The 22,854-nt window shown below is 43.4% G+C and overlaps 1 protein-coding gene across 1 annotated transcript in view; it reads left to right on the top strand.

The window, feature by feature from the left end:
• The window catches only part of LOC141110072 (coiled-coil domain-containing protein 63-like), a 195,977-nt gene that overhangs the window by 99,931 nt on the left and 73,192 nt on the right, over positions 1-22,854 (top strand). Inside the window, exons 12-13 of the mRNA XM_073601296.1 lie at positions 9,369-9,532; positions 13,290-13,393. Of these exons, the coding sequence (XP_073457397.1) occupies positions 9,369-9,532; positions 13,290-13,393 (268 nt within the window). The remainder of the gene's footprint in view (positions 1-9,368; positions 9,533-13,289; positions 13,394-22,854) is intronic.

Raw genomic sequence — 22,854 nt, 5'->3', positions numbered from 1 at the left:
CCATCCCTCCACCTGGCTCCATCCCTCCACCTGGCTCCATCCCTCCACCTGGCTTCATCCCTCCACCTGGCTCCATCCCTCAACCTGGCTCCATCCCTCCACCTGGCTCCATTCCTCCATGCCTCCACCTGGCTCCATCCCTCCATAGCTCCATCCCTCCACCTGGCTCCGTCCCTCCATCCCTCCTTCCCTCCACCTGGCTTCACCCCTATATCCCTCCACCTGTCTCCATCCCTCCACCTTGCTCATCCCTCCACCTGCCTCCATCCCTCCACCTGGCTTCATCCCTCCACCTGGCTCCATCCCTCCATCTGGCTCCATCCCTCCACCTGGCTCCATTCCTCCATCCCTCCATACTTCCACCTGGCTCCATCCCTCCACCTGGCTCCATCCCTCCACCTGGCTTCATTCCTCCACCTGGCTCCATTCCTCCACCTGGCTCCATCCCTCCACCTGGCTCCATCCCTCCATTCCTCCACCTGGCTCCATCCCTCCACCTGGCTCCATCCCTCCACCTGGCTCCATCCCTCTACCTGGCTGAACCCCCCTCTCCTGTCCACCTGGCTCCATCCTTCCCCCACCTGGTTGCACCCCCCTCTCCTGTCTACCTGACTCCATCCCTCCACCTGGCTGCACCCCCCTCTCCTGTCCACCTGGCTCCATCTTTCCCCCACCTGGCTGCACCCCCTCACCTGTCCACCTGGACCAGTTCTGGTGCTAAAAGTATTGAATTAATTTCGATTTTTTTTTTTTGGGGGGGTGCAAGTAGCTGGTCTCACCTAGGGCACGTAATAGTCTAGCACCGGCCCTGGTCATATGGTTCTGAAAACATTGAGTGATACTAGCAAAGATATAGGGATAAATTAGAGAGACAAATATAAAGTAAGGATTTGTATACTCCAGCCCAAAGATGTGCATGCTGGAAGGTAGAGTTGGCCAACAGTTCAGCCCGAGCATCAGTTTCGGGAACACCCGAATTTGCAGGGTGTTTCTGCGGGTATTCGCCCCACCGAACGCACTGCAATGCATTGCGCGCTGCACAGTGCATTTTGCTCCCTGATTGGGCAAAGCTTTGCCCAATCAGGGCGCAGTATAAGCTGGTTGTTAAGGAGCGTGTCTGGGGAGCTGCAGCGTCCTTAACAACTGATGAGTCATCAGCTGTCAATGGGCTTCCCCGCTAACAGCTGAGTAAAAAAAAAACAAAAAAAAACAGTGTGGGGTCCCCCCCAGTCAATACCAGGCCCTTATCCGGGCATGCAGCCTGGCAGGTCATGAAAGCGAGCAAGCGCCCCACCCCCTCCTGAACCATACCAGGCCACATGCCCTCAACATGGGGGGGGGGATGGGTGCCTTAAGGCAGGGGGGCTCTGCCCCCACCCCAAAGCACCTTGTCCCCATTTTGATGGGGACAAGGGCCTCATCCTGACAACTGTGTCCAGTGGTTGTGGGGGTCTGCGGACAGCAGGCTTATGGGAATCTGGAAGCCCCCTTTTTTTTTTTTGAAAATTCTTTTTATTTAAGGTTTTTCACATAAAGAAGAATACAAACTTGGAACATAGTAAACAGTCAGGACTACAATTTACCAGCACCAGTGTACAATGCAGCTCCCGAACCAAATAAAAGAAAACATCAGAGATTCTTCCAAAGAAAAAGCATAGCAAGGAAAGAGAGGGGGTACACACAATCCATATTCATTATATGCAGTACAATATCCCCTCTCTGCCTTACTAGAGGAAATTATAAGTGCCCGTCCAGGCTTACGCGAGCCTCACTGCTTGCCACATATGACAACCATCCACCACGAGTCAGTTAATCTGATGCTGTTGAGCTGTTTTCTATCCAGCTGCCCCACACCTTTTTAAACCTATCAGGAACCCCTCTATTGAGATACGTGGCTTCATACAATGGTAGAGCCTTGTTAATCAATGCCTTCCAGGGCATAGTGGTAGGGGCCAACGGTTTCTTCCACAATATAATAATCGTCTTGCGAGCATAGTACAGGGGCAAGGTACGGATCACATTTTTGGGTGCTAATGTGTCTACCAAGCCCAACAGACAGATTTCTATGGATGGTGTAATGGCAATTGTAGTGACTGACCGAACACAGTCCACCCCCACCCAGAACTGCCGAATGTGCGGGCAAAGCCAGAAAATGTGCAGGAAATCCACCCCTGGTGCATCACACCTCCAACAGTTTGACGGGTGCGCAGGGAAAATCCTTGTTAGTTTAGCGGGGTTGTAATAGATCCTATGAAGAAACTTGAACTGTATCAAGTGGTCACGCGCCGACACCAGTCTGGCAAACGTTGTGTTCCATACATCATCCCAATCATCATTGTCAAGCTGCGGGAAGTCCGACATCCATGCAGCATGACAGGATGCTATAACATTTGTAGTATCTATGAATAATTCCTTGTAGATTGTAGACAAGGCTTTAGGTAGGTCTTTGTCCCTGAGCAGTAATTCCAGGTCGCCAGCCCGCACGTTCAGGGTGGAGGACCCAAATTGGGCAGAGAAAGCATGCCTGAACTGGAGAAAGCGAAACAGGTGCAAGCTAGGGAGCTGGTATTTACTTCTGAGCACATCAAATGTCAACAACACCTCATTTCCAACCACTTCACCTACTGTTTTTATCCCATATCTGGTCCAAATGATTGGATCTGGATATGCAAAAAAGTGAGATAAGCTTGGATTGCGCCACAGAGGAATATAAGGTGACACCACTCCACCCTGGAGTTCAGCCCTTCTAGTCAAGTCCCATGCTCTGATGATGAGCACATGGACCCCGTAATAGTATAAGGAGCCCCACTCCCCCTGTACAACAGACTAGACAGTGCCTCATTGGAAGCCCCCTTTAACAAGGGGGCCCCAGATCCCCCCCATGTGAATGAGTATGGGGTGCATAGTACCCCTACCCATTCACCCAAAAAGTAATAAGAACACTCACACAGCTTTTAACCATTCCTTTATTAAAAAATAAAAAAATAGTTCCCCCCATGTAAATTCATTGTCAATCACGCCGCACTCAAAAAAAAAAAACGCTCCCGCCAACATGAAGGCTGGCGGCCTACTGCAGGGTAAGCCGTTTGTCAGTTCTTAGCCAGGCCCGCCCCTTACCTATATATGTCAACTGGTGGTACCGCCCCCTTCTGATGTCACTGACCCAGAATGCACTGGTCCAGCCCACCGGGTGGGCGGGATCTGGGAGCTTCCAGATTCCGATAAGCCCCCTGCCCGCAAACCCCCACAACCACTGGATGGGACAAGGCCCTTGTCCCCCTTTGAGTATGGTATGGACTGGGGGGGACCCATTTTCTTTAAAAATTTAATTTTTGCTGCAGCATGTTCTATGTATGTTCTTATATGCTACAGATGCACCACTTTACAGGCATACTAAGGGGATCCCCCAGGCACTATATTTAAAGGAATTTTTTATTTTTATTATTGCACTTTAATCATCAATAAAATCACTGCTCCTGAAAAAACAAGCCTTTTTAAAGAAAAATTGCATTGATACATGTCCCCCGGGGCAGTATCCGGACCCCCATACTCCTTTTATGGCCAATTACTTGCATATAAGATTTCAAAATGGGCACTTTTGATTTTTCCATAGGGTTTGCCGTTCAGGTTAGAACTTTTCCCCAGGGGTTCTGCTGTAAACTGAACAGGGGGGTGTTTGGCCCATCTCTACTGGTGGGTGTTGCTTAGGGACCATGCAGTTGTTTTCAATGAGCCCTTGTTGATCTGTATAAATCAAGGAATGTAGTGTGAATGAGCCCTAAAGGTAGAAGTCACATGGATGGGGATGACTGTGTGTGTGTAGGATGGAGATGACTGTGTGTGTGTGTGTGTGTGTGTGTGTGTGTGTGTGTAGGATGGAGATGACTGTGTGTGTGTAGAATGGAGATGACTGTGTGTGTGTAGGATGGAGATGACTGTGTGTGTGTGTAGGATGGAGATGACTGTGTGTGTGTGTGTGTGTGTGTATGTAGCATGGAGATGACTGTGTGTGGAATGGAGATGATTGTGTGTGTGTGTGTGTGTGTGTGTGTAGAATGGAGATGACTGTGTGTGTGTAGGATGGAGATGACTGTGTGTGTGTAGGATGAAGATGACTGTGTGTGTCTGTGTGTGTGTAGGATGGAGATAACTGTGTGTGTGTAGGATGGAGATGACTGTGTGTAGAATGGAGATGACTGTGTGTGTGTGATGGAGATGACTGTGTGTGTGTGTGTGTGTAGGATGGAAATGACTGTGTGTAGAATGGAGATGACTGTGTGTGTGTGTGTAGGATGGAGATGACTGTGTGTGTGTGTGGGATAGAGATGACTGTGTGTGTGTGTGTGTGTGTAGGAGGAAATGACTGTGTGTTAGGGATAAGCTGGCAGTTCGAGTCGAACATCGGGTGTTCTTTTGCTTGCAAGCGAACTGAACATATGGGGCAATCGCGGGAGATTCAAGCGCTGCAGAATGCCCCATAATGCACTGCGAGATCACAGTGCATTGACGTCTGATGATTGGCCAAAGCATGCACCTGACATGCATGCTTTGGCCAATCACAGCGCGCTCTGCTGCAAGAGCCATAATTGGTCAAAGACCACTCTGCAAATGCAGTAGCTCCTGAGCAAATGACATAAACCTTTACTTTGCAAAAAGTACCCACTCATGTGCAAGGAAAATAAAAAAACTGCATTTTTGCTTGCACATGATTGGATGATGGAAGTCAGCAGAGCTTTTGCTCATTTACTAAGCTCTGGAACTGCTCTTGCAGAGTGTAACTGCACTTTGCAAAGTGCACAGTGCATTTGCCTTTAGTAAATCAACCCCATAGTGTGGATGACCTTTATAAGCACTAAGGTAGGCCTCATTCATTCAGTTCACTTTACAGGCATACTAAGGGGATCCCCCAGGCACTATATTTAAAGGAATTTTTCATTTTTATTATTGCACTTGAATCATCAATAAAATCACTGCTCCTGAAAAAACAAGCGTTTTTAAAGAAAAATTGCATTGATACTTGTCCCCCGGGGCAGTATCCGGACCCCCATACTCCTTTTATGGCCAATTACTTGCATATAAGATTTCAAAATGGGCACTTTAGATTTTTCCATAGGGTTCGCCGTTCAGGTTAGAACTTTTCCCCAGGAGTTCTGCTGTAAACTGAACAGTGGAGTGTTTGGCCCATCTCTACTGGTGGGTGTTGCTTAGGGACCATGCAGTTGTTTTCAATGAGCCCTTGTTGATCTGTATAGATCAAGGAATGTAGTGTGAATGAGCCCTAGAGGTAGAAGTCACATGGATGGAGATGACTGTGTGTGTGTAGGATGGAGATGACTGTGTGCGTGTGTGTGTGTAGGATGGAGATGACTGTGTGTGTGTGTAGAATGGAGATGACTGTGTGTGTGTGTGTGTAGGATGGAGATTACTGTGTGTGTTTAGGATGGAGATGACTGTGTGTGTGTGTGTGTGTGTGTGTGTGTAGGATGGAGATGACTGTGTGTGTGTGTGTGTAGGATGGAGATGACTGTGTGTGGAATGGAGATGATTGTATGTGTGTGTGTGTGTGTGAAACGAACTGAACATATGGGGCAATCGCGGGAAATTCAAGCGCTGCAGAATGCCCCATAATGCACTGCGAGATCGCAGTGCATTGACGTCTGATGATTGGCCAAAGCATGCACCTGACATGCATGCTTTGGCCAATCACAGCGCGCTCTGCTGCGAGGGCCATAATTGGTCAAAGACCACTCTGCAAATGCAGTAGCTCCAGAGCAAATGACATAAACCTTTACTTTGCAAAAAGTACCCAATCATGTGCAAGGAAAATAAAAAAAATGCATTTTTGCTTGCACATGATTGGATGATGGAAGTCAGCAGAGCTTTTGCTCATTTACTAAGCTCTGGCAGAGTGTAACTGCTCTTGCAGAGTGTAACTGCACTTTGCAAAGTGCACAGTGCATTTGCCTTTAGTAAATCAACCCCATAGTGTGGATGACCTTTATAAGCACTAAGGTAGGCCTCATTCAGTTTGATCTGTACATATTTCATGTACATACTGTATTTTAGATCTTCTCTGTTGCAGTAATTTGCATTCATAGAATCACACAGTTCAGGAATACAATGCACACCACGTCTTTGACCTTCAGCTGCTCGCATTGTAAATGTTTTACATACAAGCCTGAATTCAGCAATTTGTTAGGCTTTGTACTGGAACTATACTCCTACCTCTACTGATTACTAATAGAGCAACTACACCTATTCCCCCGTCCCCATTTATTATGGAACATGTGTCTATTACAAGAATATTGTGAAGTTTGAAAACCTAAAGCCTAACTCCAGCCAAAATATATTTTCAGATTGAGTTAAAACATCTGTCAGGTTTTTATTCATGTCTGTGACCCCATTTAGGAGATTTTCATTCACATCCTGTCCCTGTGATGACCATAAAAAAAGCAGTGCAGTTGTCCCCAGAACTGGAGGGCACAGATAGCAATACCAGCGTTACAGGTTCTAACCTTTCCGTGCTGTGATATAAAGGGAACATGATGTTATTTACTAAGGGCCCAGGGTGTGAATGGGCACCTATGTTATTGCGCTTTGGTGCTCTGCAGTGCCATTCATTCTGAATGACAATCTAATGCACCTTCATAATGCCTTCACCTCATTTTGAATCATTGATCAATCTATTCCACTGTGATAATAGTTGGTTGTGTTAGGTGGTGCAACCGTCGTTTTAGACCAAACACCACGTCTTGTTTTTAACATGTTATGCCAATAATGTGGATTTTAAAGTTAAATAAAAGTTAATTTTTTTCTTCAATGTTACAGATGTGCCTCTAAAGTCCATCTTTCCTTCTTTTGAATACATTTTGCAATATAGTAAGGGCGTTGGCACACTTATACCTTTCTATATCCACAATGCCATCTTGTGGTGATACATTTAAATTTAAATAGTTTTAAAAGAGAAGTAAGTATGTTTTTTTTATTTTTTTTAGTTTCATATTTACCTATGTGAATGCATCAGACCGATGCTGCAGCTATCCCCCGCCGAGAACCGATCCACCGAACATTGCCGATGGCTCGGTTTCCACAGATCCCTGAGAGGCGAGCTGCTGACTGTCAGTCAGTGTCTCTCCTCTCTGCTTCTCCATGCTCATTGGAGCGCTGAGCTGTGGAGGGGTGAGGAGCGGCCGTCTCAGCGGCTTGCTGAGATGCTGAGACTACCAACAATCAAGGCAGCTGGCGGATCCAGACTTGGAAGTCAGGATGACGCGCTGCCTCGACTGATGGCAGTGGCGTCAGCGGAGAGCGGACTTCACACCACTCTCCGCTGAAAACGAGTCACAGGAGTGCAAAACGAATTGCACTCCTGTGACCCTTAGGAGAAGTCCAGCCCAAAATGCTCAGGCTGGACTTCTCCTTTAATGTTGCCCTTTAAACAATCTACTCCACCCCGTTTTATAGTTTGCTCCAAGGAGAGAGCAACGTCGTCATCCAGTGCAGGTTTCAGTGTCCCTTTGCCAATTAAATACAGTTGATGTGCCATGTGAGCCACTATTACCCCCCCTTACTCTGCTATCTAAGCAACCTTTTCTGAAGTTGCAGCGGCTTTAGTGTCAATTATTAGAATGGATCTCATAGAGATATATGGGATTTCACATGTCCTGCGACTTGGGGTCTCACACAAGTCAGATCCGCACAAGTGTGAAAGGAACCCAAGGGCAAATAGGCTGTTCACGTTGAGAGCTTAGTGAATGAGGTGTAGTTTCACTTTGGAAAGACTGCCCAATCGCATGCAAGGAAATGAAAAAAAAAAAACAGTATTATTTGCTTGCATATTATTGGACGATAAAAGTCAGCAAAGCTTCACTTCATTCACTAAGCACTGTTGAAAACTCCTTACAAAGTGAATAACCTATTTGCATTAGTAAAGCAGCCTCAATGATTGTTTAATCTTAACTGCCACTGCTTTAAGTCTTATAGCGGTGGCAGTGAGGAGGTTTTACAACCACTCCCGGTGGCTGCAGCACTGCACAAGCCAACTGTCAGCTTTCTAATGAAAGCAATCTCGTGGCTGTAGAGCCGCCGGATCACTTTTCGTGACCCACAGAGTGTTCCTCCAGGGCTCCACTATGATCTGCGCTGTGTGCTTCCTGGGCTCCACTGTTCCACCTACGAGTCCGGGACCCATATGGTGGGTGTCGGTGAGTGGAGGAGAGGAAGACCAGTGAACATTCATTCGCTGATCTCCCGTAGCTAGAATGAACCCGGAAATGACATTGAAAACATCACTTCTGGTTTCTGGTGTCAAGAGCCAGGGAAGAAGCTAAAGAAATGTGATCTGCATTTGATTATATTCAATGGAATGCAGCTGAGACATGAGAGGTCTAAAAGATCCCTCATTCCTCATTAAAGACAACCTGTCTTAAAAATATTATAATACATAATATTGTTGAGCCCATCTGCAAATTTAAAGTTTGACATTTTGGGTATTTATTTACTTGGCACAATCTCATCCTTTATATTTTATTTAAAAAAAATAGGTAATATATTGCATTTGTGTGCCCTAGAAATAATGTTAGTGTATTTTTTACATACATTTTATGCTTGATAAGCCAAAAATATTGTGTGACATAAAAAAATTGGCACTACTGCTATTTCATTCTACAGGGTGTCTGCTTTCAGAAAATAGATCATGTTTGGCGGTTGTAACCCCCAAACAGAAATAGAGTGTGATTCCTGTCTGTTTCCCGCACCACTCCTGAAGTCACTATAACAAGCCTGAGTTCACACAGGAGAGGTGGGGGGGGAAACACATGTGATTCAGACAGGAATCGCACCGCATTCCTGTTCAAATCACATGCGATTTTTTGCAGTGCAAGCTCAAATTGCACTGCAAAGGTATCGGTTTCAGGTATCAGAGCATTTGCACAAGTACTCATGCAAATACTTAGTATCGACACTGATACCGGTATTTGTATCGGTGCAACCCTGCTAAAATGATTTTTTAAACATGTGTGCAAAACAATGCTGAACTGATTTTTCACTGAAGGTAACCCCTGCTTATGTGTTTTCCTATCATATGCTCAGTTTACTTTGCTCAGCTTTGTGACAGGTTAATGACAGGTTAATTTAAGGATTTTCATGTATAGCAATTATATACAATTAACCACAATCTGTGTTGCGTACATAATGTTTATTGCATAAAAAAGTTAGTTGGGTTTCTGTTATTTTCATTAATGTTTTCCCAAGTGTATACTTTTTATTTCACTTTTCAGAAGGTTGTGTTTGTATTTTTTTATTTATTGTATAAATAACTAGGTGCTGCTCATTCCACATTCTATTAAATAATGGTTCTCATTCCTTAGGAATTGATTCCTTGTTCAAGAAGATAAATTGTGACCGCTCTGTCCTGGATGAAATGTTGGGTTCTTCATCCAGCATTCGTGAATCAAACATAATGCAGTACCTTGGCCTCATTGAGCAGAAAACGAATGAGCTGCTGGCTGTTCAATCCTTCCTCGACTCCAAGGTAGGTGGAATAACTTCATCACTACACGTAGGAGCATAACTAACTGCAAGGCATGGTTAGAATGGATAATCCTGCATCGAGAGCAAACTGTATTGTACAGACTGAACTCGGATTTATATATCCCCATGTGAGATGGTGTCAGGATGAGAGTGAGCAAGAATGAAATCTCTCTTCAATCCTGGGAGTAATACTTAAAAACAAAAACAAAAATCACTCTCTTCTATACCTTGCCAATGTTAAAATAATCCCTTTATTTTTATTCCCTTCATCCTGATTCATTTCAGTTCATTCATATGCATAAAACAACCTTAGCACAATATGAACACACAGAGTGGTAGACCAGACTTAAAGTGAACCTACACTTTGCCTGTGTGGAGCCAAGCAACAGGTTCAATTTAATGATGGCCCTACCAGCAAATACTGAAGTAAAGAAAATCACCCGGTACTTCCTGGTACGGAGGAGAATGCGACTAGTTCCTTTACCTCCCATCTGACAGTGCTGGTGATTGGAGATTCATCGCTTAGGCACCCAGTGCTGTCACGTGAGGATGAGTTCGTAGCTCCAAGTGTTATACCGGTTGCACCCGTTAAAATGTTTACTTTAAAGCCCACTTTAAATCAGCTAAATACTTTCTAAGTACATCTGATCAACAGCTGAGAAAGTCTTAGGGGGGCCATACATGGGTCGAATTTCAAAAGAATTTCTATCTAAGAATTTTTGCACCATTAGTGGGCTGCAGCAATGGCTGATTTTCATGCGGCCATGTAATTTGACTGATCAGGCATGTTGGAAATAAAAAAAAAATAAAAATAAAGATTTTCTAATCAATGATGGGGAATCATGTGAGAAATATAATCAAAATAGAAATACGCATGAGCACAAGAAAAGAAAATAACTGCAAAGAAAAGAAAATCCCTGGCCATGAAAATTGTTTTATGTAGCAACATGAAGTGAAATTGAAGGCTTGGTTGGTCGAATTTTGAAATCAATGGTGGCACCATCGGCTCACAAACGTACTAAATTTTTAATTTTCAAAAAAAAATTTGCTCAGAATTTGACCCATGTATGGCCTGCATTAAAGGCCCCTTTCACAGGGACAGACAGAACGGGTCTGCCTACCAGTTTTTCAAGCGGACCAGATCAGACCATCCATTGCTCTCTATGGAGCAGCAGATGTCAACAGACACCTGCTGATATCCGATCCGATCCTGTTCGCTAAAAACAGATGGATGCGGTTCCCCTTCCACATCCATCTGGCGGATCGGATGGCAGGTGGATGGAAATAGACAGGCGGTCCGTTTCCATCTGACAGCTCATAGAGGACAGCGGGCTGTGTCCGTGTCTGCTCTACAACAGCGGATTCGACACGGACCTGTCATCCGCTTGCTCAGCAGGAATCAGCGGAGAGATCACCTGCCAAGCAGGCGGATCTGCTGGTGATGTGGAAGGGCCCTTACAGTTTGTTTTCTTTACAAAGACAACCACAGCCAGTACAAAACCTATCCCTTGCCAGCATGCTGTAGAGAAGGTCCAATATGCTCTATGCTGAGTCAAGACTAGAGCTCTTCAATCAGCAGGGAGCACAAGCTTTGAACATTGCAGAGTTATAAGTCTGATCACTATAGGAGGCATGTTAGACCTCTACAGAGAGACCACTGCTTCCACACAGAGCACAAGGGTCCTTCTCTGCAGCATGCTGGCAGGTGAATGGCTTTTCTATTCAGGATGTGACTGCTATATAAGACAAACTGTAAAATTTTGCACACATTGATTTTGATACCCTTGAAATGTCTTTAGCTGATTTAATCTGAAAATTCTATTGGACTTCAATGCTGACTTTACCAACTGCATTCACTTACCTTCTCTTTGCTCCTTCACCTTTTCTTTCAGCCATTGGTAGTGAAGTGAGGAAGCTTTGCCATCACTTAGAGCTTACACAGGACTCTCTTCCCACCCCCATCAAATGGTACTAAGTGCCAAAGCAGCCATTTGCCAAGCTTCAGAGTTGTAATAGGTTAGGAGGAGCCAAATAAACCCCTCCCCCTCATACCCCGAAATAATAGGGTTGACTTATTAAAACTGCTGAGGGCAAAATCTGGTGCAGCTGTGCATGGTAGCCAATCAGCTTCTAACTTCAGCTTGTTCAGTTAGGCCCCTTTCACACGGGCAGATCCCTCCGAGCAGAATCCACCTGCTCAGCTGGGGATCTGTTCGCTGATCCCCACTGAGCAGATCGATGACAGGTCCGTGTCCACTCCGCTATGCAGAGCAGACAAGGACAGAGCCCACTCCGGATGAAAACGGACTGCATGTTCGTTTCCATCTGATTGTCATCCGATCCAACCCGCTGGACTGATGGCGAACGTACCGCCATAGTCTGTTTTCAACAGATTTTGTAGGATCAGATGCCACCCCATAAAGGACAATGGGTGACCCAATCGGGTCCACCTTAAAAATGGACAGGTGGACCCGATCGGTCTGCTGGTGTGAAAGGGGCCTTAAGCTTTGACAATAAGCCTGGGTTCAGACTGCAGCGACTTCAAAGTCAGCATCCCTGTGCGATTTCATTGCAGCTTGCATACGACACTTTTAACAGAAGTTAATGCAAGTCGTATTGAAGTTGCACCAAAGGTAGTGCAGGAACCTTTTTCTAAGGGGTTGATTTACTAAAGGCCAATAGACTGTGCACCTTGGAAAGTGCAATTGCACTCTGCAAGTGCAGCTGCTCCAGAGCTTAGTAAATGAGGTAAGGCTTCACTTTGCAAAGAATACCCAATCACATGCAAGGAAAATTAAAAAAAACAGCATTTTTGCTTGCACATGATTGGTTGATGAAAGTCAGAAGAGCTTCTGCTCATTTACTAAGCTCTGGAGCAACTGCTCTTGCAGAGTGCAACCGCATTTTCCAAAGTGCACAGTCTTTTTGCCTTTAGTAAATCAACTCCTAAGTCGGAGAGACTTGAGTCGCACCGATTAGACCGGTTCCACTGCAGTTGTCTGAGCTGGAAATAAAATGAACCAGTTCCTTTGCTCTGCATGGCCATAGTACAGGTTCACTTTAAACAGTATAGAGTGTATAAACACATCCTCCCAAAGCCCCCAGCTTCTCTTATTATTGCCAAAATGAGGATGTGAGTGAATTAAACACCTGATCACTTCTGCAGGCTGAGAGCCTTCTCATTCAGGAGGGAGATTTGGCAGATTATGGATCGGTGCTTTGTTCTAGGAATAATCTGGGCACAATGATTTAGCTGATTAGAGCCATCCATGATACAAGAGGTTGACATTAATGAACAATAAAACGTGTCCAAAGCAAAGCTGGATGGCAAAGATATATAGAGAACCTACTGCAGAACTTCCTGTATTCTATGTACATTTACACATCGTTGTATATGCATTTTCATCCTGAAAACTCATAAAACGGCATATTATGTTATATAGAATACAGAAATGTCACAGGTGACAAAGTACTGGAATAGTTTAATTTTTATATTTTATGTACTCTGTCATGCATTAATTACCAGTTTCCCATTTACAATAAAAATGATCATTTCAGTGGTCTAATGAATTCATTGAAATGAGTTAACCACATCAATTTCTACTGGGTATATGGGGTTAATCAGCCACAAACCTTCCAAGTTGGAAGAATGATGAAACATAGTTTCCTAATATCATAAAATACGAATTATTTTTTACCATAACACTTCTACACGTTGTTACTATTTCTAAATATATTTTTATATTTTCTTTCTCCAGAACTATGACAAGCCGTATGACCCACAAGAAACAGCCAGACTCCTTCTGGGACAGTCGGTAGACATGCAACGACCAGTCTTTGAGATACAGCCACCTGCCACTGGGTAAAAGAATGTAACCTTCTGATGCATATGAATGCTGTCAAAACTTTAGGGGCAAATTTAAGCCCTTCCCCCTTAATAGGGTCTGTACACCTGGATGTATGGGAAGGATTGGCGATCATGTGACCACTGTGATTGGCTGTCACAGTGGACACATGATCTGAAGCTAGTTCCACCGCCTACCGATTGTTAATGCAGATCAAGAGCTGGCTTTGACAGCTTGGTCCCTGTGCTGAGAGTGTGCAGTGAGCTTGCTCTCAGCAAAGAAACCTTGGCTGCCCATTGACGCATATGTGCGGTGTGTGGTCATTAAAGCTGCACATACTGTTAAGCCTGGTACACATTAGTAGTTTTTTTCTTTGTTCAACCCAGCAGAGGTGAACGAAAAAAACTGACAGCTCAGGAGGAGCGACTGTACTAACTAAGCGATGTTAGTACAGCAATCTCCCCGGCTTTTCAATTGTGTTCTGACAGGGGGACCACCCCCCACCAGAACACTCCAGTCAGTGATCATCAGCAGCGCTCAGTGCTCAACACTCATTGGGAGCCGATCAGCAGACTCTTTTTGGTCATACCCCCTGCACTACACACGGGCCAAATGTCGGCTGGTTTAATAGAAACCGGTGGATGCGGCCCGACATTCAGCCTGACATTCAACCCGTGTGTACTAGGCTTAAGTGTTAAGTGGGTGGCAAGAGGTTAAAGTTGGGCAAATAGTTGGGATTTCTATTTCAATGTGTTTATTGAGATTTTTGCAATAAAGGTACATAAGATAACAATACAGACATTAGCTCAGAACTAGGGCCAACATGGCCAATCAGGAAGGGCATATGCATAGGAAATGTACAGTCAACACTATATGTTTAAAATGAACAGAGTGTTATCTGTTATATTTACCAAAATAGATGCACATGTGGCATCCCTATAGAAAAAATCCAGGGATTGAAGTAGGGAGGGGTGATTCTAGGGGGGGCGGTGAAGACATTCCCGAATCTAAGCAGCCCCAGAAGGCCCCGCAGGTCACCCCAAAGGGATCACGCTGTGCTGTGGCCCGCACGGCTCACACTGGGCCGAATGGGCTTCTCGGAACGCCCACCCTTCTTATAAACAGGGGTGTGATGTATCACATTACCCTGGTTACCTGAGGAGCTTTTATTCCTTGTGTTGTGATAAAATTTGTCCCATGGGCATCTTCAGTAATATGTCAAAGTATAACTAAATGTACTTTTAGTAAAATCTGATAACCCCTTAATGTCTGAAAACGACTGGATCATGTGGGGTAGGAGGAGTAGAGGAGAGAGTAAAATGAACAGAATGACAGTATAGGAGGGAGAGTAGAGAAGGAAGAAGAAGGAGGCATCCAGTAGGGCTTCTTTTTAGGGAGAAATATGGCCTGGGTAGAGAGGGACCTTGGTATATAACGCCCAAGGTTCCCAAATGGCCTCAAATTTCCGAACTTTTGTCTAGGAGTTTTGCTGTCATTTGTTCTTGGGTCATGATCCAGGAGATTTTGCGTTTTATCGCCTTAATCTAGACCCTGGGGTTCTTCCAGGCCCCTGCCAAAAAACTTTAGCTCCCAGGAAGATGAAGAAAATCAAAGTTTGGGAGTGTTGTCTATTCTGTGATTCAGGGGAGCTGTTATGGGGTCCTGAGAGACTGCTATACCCGTGAGTTTCCTATAGTTGAGATTTCAAGGTTCTCCCATTCAAACTCCCCCTCACATTTGCCGGTTCCTGTCTCCATGGTGAATCATTGCATTTTCATTTAAGAATGCAACAATGCATAACTCAAACCTGTATGTGCATAATAAATACAGCTGGTGAATGTGGATGGAAAGATAGATTTCCCCCCTAACTACCCCTGTAGTTAGGGGGAATCCCTAAGTACTCTACATTATTGACTATGATCTCGAATGAGTTTTAGCGTTTCTACACCATACATTACAGCCCCCCCCCCCCGCCTTTACCGGGCTCTCCCGTCCAATCAGAGAGCCCAGTAAGAATATGACTGGTGCCATCTGGCTTCAGGCACACAATGAGAAGAACTGATGTTGTTCCTCCCATTGTGTGATGTCAGAAACTGGAAGTGACAAGGATTTAGTCACTTCCGGTTTGGGTCTCATGTAAAGTCATTACCAGCTTGTGTATGCATCAGATCAAACCGATTTCAGTTTGATCAGATGCTTTGGAGGCCAGAGGAGAGATCTGGGGTCTAATAGACCCCAGATTTCTCCATAAAGAAGACCTGTCATGGTCCATGCTATCACAGGGACTGTTTATCCTTTGTGATAGCAATAAAATTGATAAGAAAAAAAAAAGGTACAGTGTTAAAAAAAAAAAAAATAATAATTTTTTTTTAAGCTTCCCCACCCCCCCTCTTACCCCTTGGGCTCACGTGCAAATGCGAATGCGTGTGTCGGTTCCACACCCATATGTAGACGGTGATTGTACCACACATGTGAGTTATCGTTACAAAATCTGATGTTTAGAGGCCATTAGAAGCTTTTAAAGCATCACCTATGGAGACACTGGAGATGGACGACGGAAGGGAATGCGGTGGCGATCAGAGGCCTCCTTACCTTAGGAGGGAGGCAGATCAGGCAGACATGGATTCCGGCTGCAGCTCCTCACTCTGGGCCATTGTTTCTCCTCCAGGCCGAACAGGAACTGGGTCCTGGCTGAGACCCGATTGGCTGGGATTCCTAAGACTCCATGGCCAATTGGGTCTCAGGGTCCTGATTGGCCGGGAGGAGAATCAGGAAGACAATAGCGAATATTAATTTGCTACTGTCACACAACTGGGTGGGCCCAGGGCGCAGTGCTCTGTGCCCGAACCCACCCTTTATTGAAGCCAATTAGAGCCTCAGTTTCTAATCATGTGCTTTAAAAAAAAACTCTATTGAAATTCATGCGTCCGGCGCCCTGCATGTACATTAATGGGCCGGACGCATGTATGGTGGGCTTCTGCAGGCTTTACTACTATTGGATGCATGGAATACTTTGCTGTAGTCCAAGCCAGGAGCGCACATACAGAGTTGGCTGCATGAGGCCCTACAAGGAGATGGAGCCACCCTTAGCCCCTGTTACCACCGGTGTGGCTTTCAAATCTCACTACTTCAGAACGATTTCAAATCTGTACATCGGTGCGATTTAAACAAACTTTAAAATGTGTCCTCAAGACAGAATGAGGAAAATAAAATTATTAAATTTTTCCAAAAGGGTGAACTTGAAGAAAAGTTCTACAAAGAGGGAGCTGTCGGTGCGTGTATATATGAGAAACAACAAAAAAGGCATAAAAACCTGACTGAGCTCAACCTCAATTGTACACACCATGTGCTGTATTCATAAGTGGATGTAACAAGACCCAGTAATCTGACACATATATAGAAATATAGACATTAGCTTTATTAAACACAAATATTTAAACAATACAAAACCCACTATCTATCTCATAAAATCATAATTGTCCAATTATTAAAAACATACACTACCATAGCAGCTGCAGGGAAGTTGTATGACCAACCTCCTCTCCCAGAAAAAAGGGGGAGAAAAAAAAATATTAACACATGTTCATAAATGTATGTGCCCCAATAAGGGGTGCAATATATGTCAACTAGGTAAAAAAACACATATAATATTGCCTCCTCCATGTTGTAAAGTGATAATATTTGGCTCATGGCTGAATCTTACTAAAGATTCCTTAAAGGGGAATCCTTTTTTTTCCAGCGGTTTACTACCGCTTTAAGAGATCTTCTCATGGATATGGAAAGGTCCAGACCACATGTAGACACCGTCGCCCCGTGTGGCCAACATTGTAATAGATTCTTTATGCCATGGGTGATATGATAGGCCACTACATGAGGTTAGTAACCTGTAAAGTCTATAAGGGTATCTCATATAGGATCAATCCTTATATAGCCAGCTCGGATTGAGATTGAAATAGTGGCTTATATAGTAAGCATCAAATGCAACTGGAAAACTCCCAGAGAGGGATATCTTAGTCATCACATATAGTACTCTTGTTGTTATCAAGGTATCCACTGTCCTCCCTTTGTTGACCTTCTCCAACTGTGTAGTGTGTGGTATATCATTTCCCAGTGTGGGAGTCATCAGTATAATTTGAAGAGAAACAAAAAGCCATTTAACACTCAAGTAAAGGAATTGTACTTAGCCATCCATGTAGATCTTAAAGAGTCCAAGCTGTGTTTGTAGCAATAAAGGTATATAAGTCCATATCCAAAGAAAATATCAAACCCTTAATAGAATGGAGGAGGTAGGGGAGGAGGTATCCCAAAGGCTGGCTGCATGGGACCAAGCTGGAAGCTTGACCGGTTTCACCGGCCACGTTGGCTGCTTCAGAGGCAGTTGTGCAATTTGCACTGCCATTTTCATTGTGGCTTGCGACTTCATTTAACAGAAGTCTATGTAAGTCCCAAATGAAATCTGTAAATAGTAGTGCAGGAACCTTTTTCATAATCGCTGCAACATTGTAGCGATATGAATGGTATCATTGCCGACAATGGGGTATGAGTTGTCATGAGATTTGGAACTGTCAAATTGCATGACAAGTCGCACCGGTGTGAACGGGGACTAAAGCAGGAACTAAGGGGGAGTCTTTTCTAAAGCTGGAATGCAAAGCAACTTTAGGGCTTAAAACATATACACACACAACAAAGCTGTGCAGCACTATTGCCGTTTTTCATTTCAGGGTTTCACAGCACTTTAAATTCCCATCATCTGCCTGTAGGCTGAAATTACAAATCAGGCTGGTGGTGGAAGTGCTTACAGTAGCTGCCTGTGGCAGCTGGTGGTATATTTTGTGGGAGGGGGCAAAAATGCACCCACAGCCACACTCCATTCGGTCGTTTCACCCGCACCCTGCCCCACCCCCGGTCGGTCACCAGCCCCGCACTTACCTCATCTATGGTGCAGCGCTTCCTCCGGATGATGTGATGGGTGGGGGACCTGCATCTCCTCCTCAGCATCATGCCTGCTTCAGCCACGCGTCTCCTCCCTCCTCCATAGGCAGCCAATAGGATCGCTTCTCCTTTTAGGACCCACTTCCTAATTGACCGGGAGGAGAAACGGGAAGATAATAGTGAATATTAATTCGCTATTGTCACACAACTGGGCCCCGTGCCCACCCTTTTTTGAAGCCTATTAGAACATCAGGCTCTAATCACGTGCTTCGAAAAAAAAAAAAACCCATTGGAATCCATGTGTTCAGCATCCCGTATGTAGATTAGGGAGCTGGATGCATGGATGGGGGACCCCTGCGCCTTGCATTATGACCCACCACTGATAGCTGCTGAATAAGGAATGAGACAACTCATATATGCAGCCTTCCTTAGCTAAATATGTTATATTATGCTTGATGCTAATGGGGGGCATGTGTTTAGACTGCACAGAAGAGATCAGAGTGCTTAAACATATGTCAGATATCTGTCTGAGACTTTAGGAAAGAATAGTCATACTGCAGGGGAGATGGCTGGAGCCAAGTACAGGCTGCATAGGAAGCAGGACAATTTTACAGCTACTCTCTGATCGTTATAAGAGCTGGAAGCAGTTTTCGGAGCTCTTGGAAAAGTCCCATATGTTCTCTGAACTACAGAAAAAAAAATAGTTCTGAAAGGTTGTTAGTGACCTCTAAACTGCTCAGATTACAGCATTCCCAGAAGACGACATTCTCCTGGTACATCTTTATTGGGATTTCAATGTTCTCAGAGAAACAGAGAAAGCATTGATTGTCTGTGTGATTCCAACGTGTTTACACTTCGGCTCTAGACAAGGTTATATATCTCTAAAGAGCCATTTGTTGGTCAATTTTAAAATCAACTTCAAAAATGTACTTTATCATGTGTAATGGACTTTATCAAAGCACAACAATCCATTTTATTTTTAGACAGTTTTTTTCTTATTACAAAGGAACTCTAAAATACCATAACAACAGTACAGCAAAACCTTTTCTCTGATAAAATATGCGTTTCAAGATGGAGGTATTTGAAACCATATTTTTAAATGTACAGAAAGATGAGCTCATCATTGTGCTGCTTCTCCTTTCTTTCACAATATTTTTATTGAGAAAAAGATTAGCATAAACAAAAACAAACAATAAACTAACATCAGAATCAGTAGTGATGAATATCATAAAGACAGGTTGTCCGCGCCACAATAAAGTTGGCCCAGTTTATACAATAAACAAACAAATAGTAAGAAAGATAGGTTGTAAATATAATAGTACATTCCACTAGAAAGAGGAGTGGGGGTTAAACCACCAGCACTCAAGTGCCCAGGGAGCAGGCAATGTGAGATCAAAATGATTCATAGAATGCAAATACAATAATGGAAAAAGAGCCTGAGGTTGACCAGTGTACATATGATGTTGGTCAGCAAGAATGGCCAAAAAACCAAGGGGACTATCACAACAGCCCAGCTATACTATATTCAGCAACAAAACCTGATCAGGGATAATGAAAGTGGCTATGAGCAGAGTAGAACACCCCAGAAAAGCCAAGAGGCAAAAGAAATTGGCCCAACATGTGGGCAATGAACAGTAATAGGCAAAGCAAATTCTAAGAAGAAGATAGAGAAGAAGAGAGAGGAAAGACAGGAGGCAGGGGAAAAGAAGAGAAAAGGAAAAAAAGGGTGGAGAAAGCAGGGGAAGGGGATTCATAGTAGAGCCCCCTTCACCCCACTCCGAGGTAGTCTGTGGCAAACACAGTTGAGCACAATGAAGAGTCTATGGGGTTGATTTGTTAAACGCAAATAGACTGTGTGCACTTTGCAAAATGCAGTGGCTCTCTGCAAGTGCAGTTGCTCCAGTGCTTAGTAAATGAGCAGAAACTCTCCCTAGGTCCATCATCCAACCATGTGCAAGCAAAAATGTTGTTTTTTTATATCTTTCTTGCAGGTATATTTTTGCAAAGTGAAGCTTTACCTCAATTACTAAGCTCTGGAGCAAATGCATTAAGTTACTTGCCTTTAGTAAATCAACCCGTAGGAACCTAAAAAAACATGAGGGCGGGCACATCGTCGGGAACTGGTCTAGCCAGGGTTTCCAAACACACAGAAATTTGTCCTGAGTATCTGTGACTGTCGCTGTGAGCTTTTCATTCACCAACGTCCCGTGCACCCGCCACTTTACCTCCTCAAAAGAGAGAAGCCTTTTCCACACTGTCGCTATGGTCTGTTTACTGGCTATGAAAATTTGGATCGCTAGACTGCGTTGCCTCCTCATCAAGTCTCATATAGATTTATGAAGCAACGCTTCCCATGGGTTTTTACGTATATTGGAGTGAAAAATCGTATTGACTAGTGCATAGTAGGTTATTTACAAAGTGCAAATCCACTTTGCACTACAAGTGCACTGCAAGTAGATCTGAAATGAGGGGAAGCTCTTCGATGGTATTATTCTATCATGTGCAAGCTAAAATGCTGTTTTTTATTTTCCTTGCGTCCCCCTCGGATCTACAGCGACTGCATTTCCAAGTGCACTTTTGGTGCATTTTAAAGTGCACTTTGCACTTGTAGTTTTCACTTGTAGTGCAAAGTGGATTTGCCTTTAGTAAATAACCCCCATAGACCCGGATCCACAGACGCTGCTTCTCCTTTCACTGTCCAGTCACAGGCTGGGGCAGATCCAGAACAAACTTGGCACAGAAAAAGTGGGTTGAATGATGATTTTCATCAGACGGAGGACATCTAGAGGCCTAAAAAAGTATACTAGGGGAAATCTCTGGATTAAAGGTAAATAATTGCAGCAAAAGCTTCATTTATTCATTTATTTAGCTTAAAAAAATTTCATAATACAAAATAGAGTAAAAAACAGTACAAAAAAGAACAGACAAAGAGATTAGATGTCCAGAACATAAGATATATGACGGCAGGATTTTCTATATCAAGGGTTCGAGAAGGAAGCAAGGTTAATATAGTAATGATGAAAAGGAGTCATAATGAGACTAGGGGTAGTAATAATAAAAAGTAATAGGGATATAATTATAATTTAAAATGGAAATAAAATTATAAGTAAAGTAATATATAAAACATAACAAGGAGATGGATATTATCCAACCATTAATTAAGTATAGGATGAGGACGATCGAGGAAATAATGTTATCAGTGTTATTATATCTTTTATTAGGCTATTGACTTTATTTTTGGCAAAAGTTCTGCTTTAAATAATTTTCTGCCTAGCCTTTTTCTAATAAAATAAATAAGATAGGAGTATATTGAAAGAATGTATAGAGTATCAAGTAATAATCATGCTTAAAATTTGTGTAAATCAAATGATACCTCTAATGAACTAATCTTCAAAAAAGCTATACTAAATAAATTATACTATAAACTAGTACCTTCACAAAAAAAAAAAAAAAAAATTAAATTTTTTTTTTTTATATGGATTTGAATGTCTAAAATCTGCTACATTTATTTTAGTGTAGAAATGCTATATACTAACACCCTTGGTGCACAGCAACAGTGGCCTTTTATACATTCATCAAACCACTGACTGCCACTTAAAGTCAGTAAAGAAGTCGAGGGAACAAGAGCTCACACACACGTTTATACGTCCAGGTGCATTTGCCGAATTGTGGGACTTTTCACGTAAGGTGGCTTCAAGCTCCTCCAGATATACGCAATGAGCTGGAAGTGTTTGGCATCAAGAAGAATATGAATTACTCCAGTTATACATTTTTATCATTGTGCATTAGGAGCATCACACATGAAATGACAGGTTCCTTCTATGTGCATTGGCTGCATTGTGGGACTTTTCACAACAGATGACTACAAGCTCCTCCAGACATGTATTAATAAACACATGAGCTGGCAGTGTTGGTATCAAAAAGATTAATGAATGCTCCATTTATACAATTTTATCACTGTGTGTTGGGAGCATCACACATGAAATGACAGATACTCTCCAAAAAAACAAAAAAAAACAATGTGATTCACCAGGTAGAAGAAGAAAAGGGGAACATATATTTATCCCTTTCATGACTAAGCCTATTTTTGAAATTTGGTGTTTACAAGTTAAAATCCGTATTTTTTGCTAGAAAATTACTTAGAACCCCCAAACATTATATATATTTTTTTAGAAGAGAGTCTAGAAAATAAAATGGCGATTGTTGCAATATTTTTTATCACACGGTATTTGTGCAGCGGTGTTTTAAACGCAAATTTTTGGAAAAGTGACACTTTCATGAATTTTAAAAAATCCAAACAGTAAAGTTACCCCAATTTTTTTGTATAATGTGAAAGATGATGTTACGCCGAGTAAATAGATACCAAACATGTCACCCTTTATAATTGCACGCACTCGTGGAATGGCGACGAACTACGGTACCTATGAATTTCCATAGGCGACGTTTAAAAATTTTTTACGGTTACCAGGTTTGAGCTACAGAGGAGGTCTAGGGCTAGAATTATTGCTCTCGCTCTGACGATCGCGGCGATACCTCACATGTGTGG

This window comes from Aquarana catesbeiana, linkage group LG10 (genome assembly GCF_042186555.1).
Source record: "Aquarana catesbeiana isolate 2022-GZ linkage group LG10, ASM4218655v1, whole genome shotgun sequence".
Taxonomy (NCBI): domain Eukaryota; kingdom Metazoa; phylum Chordata; class Amphibia; order Anura; family Ranidae; genus Aquarana; species Aquarana catesbeiana.
Note: the sequence above shows the minus strand (reverse complement) of the source record. Positions and strands in the feature narration are given on the sequence as shown.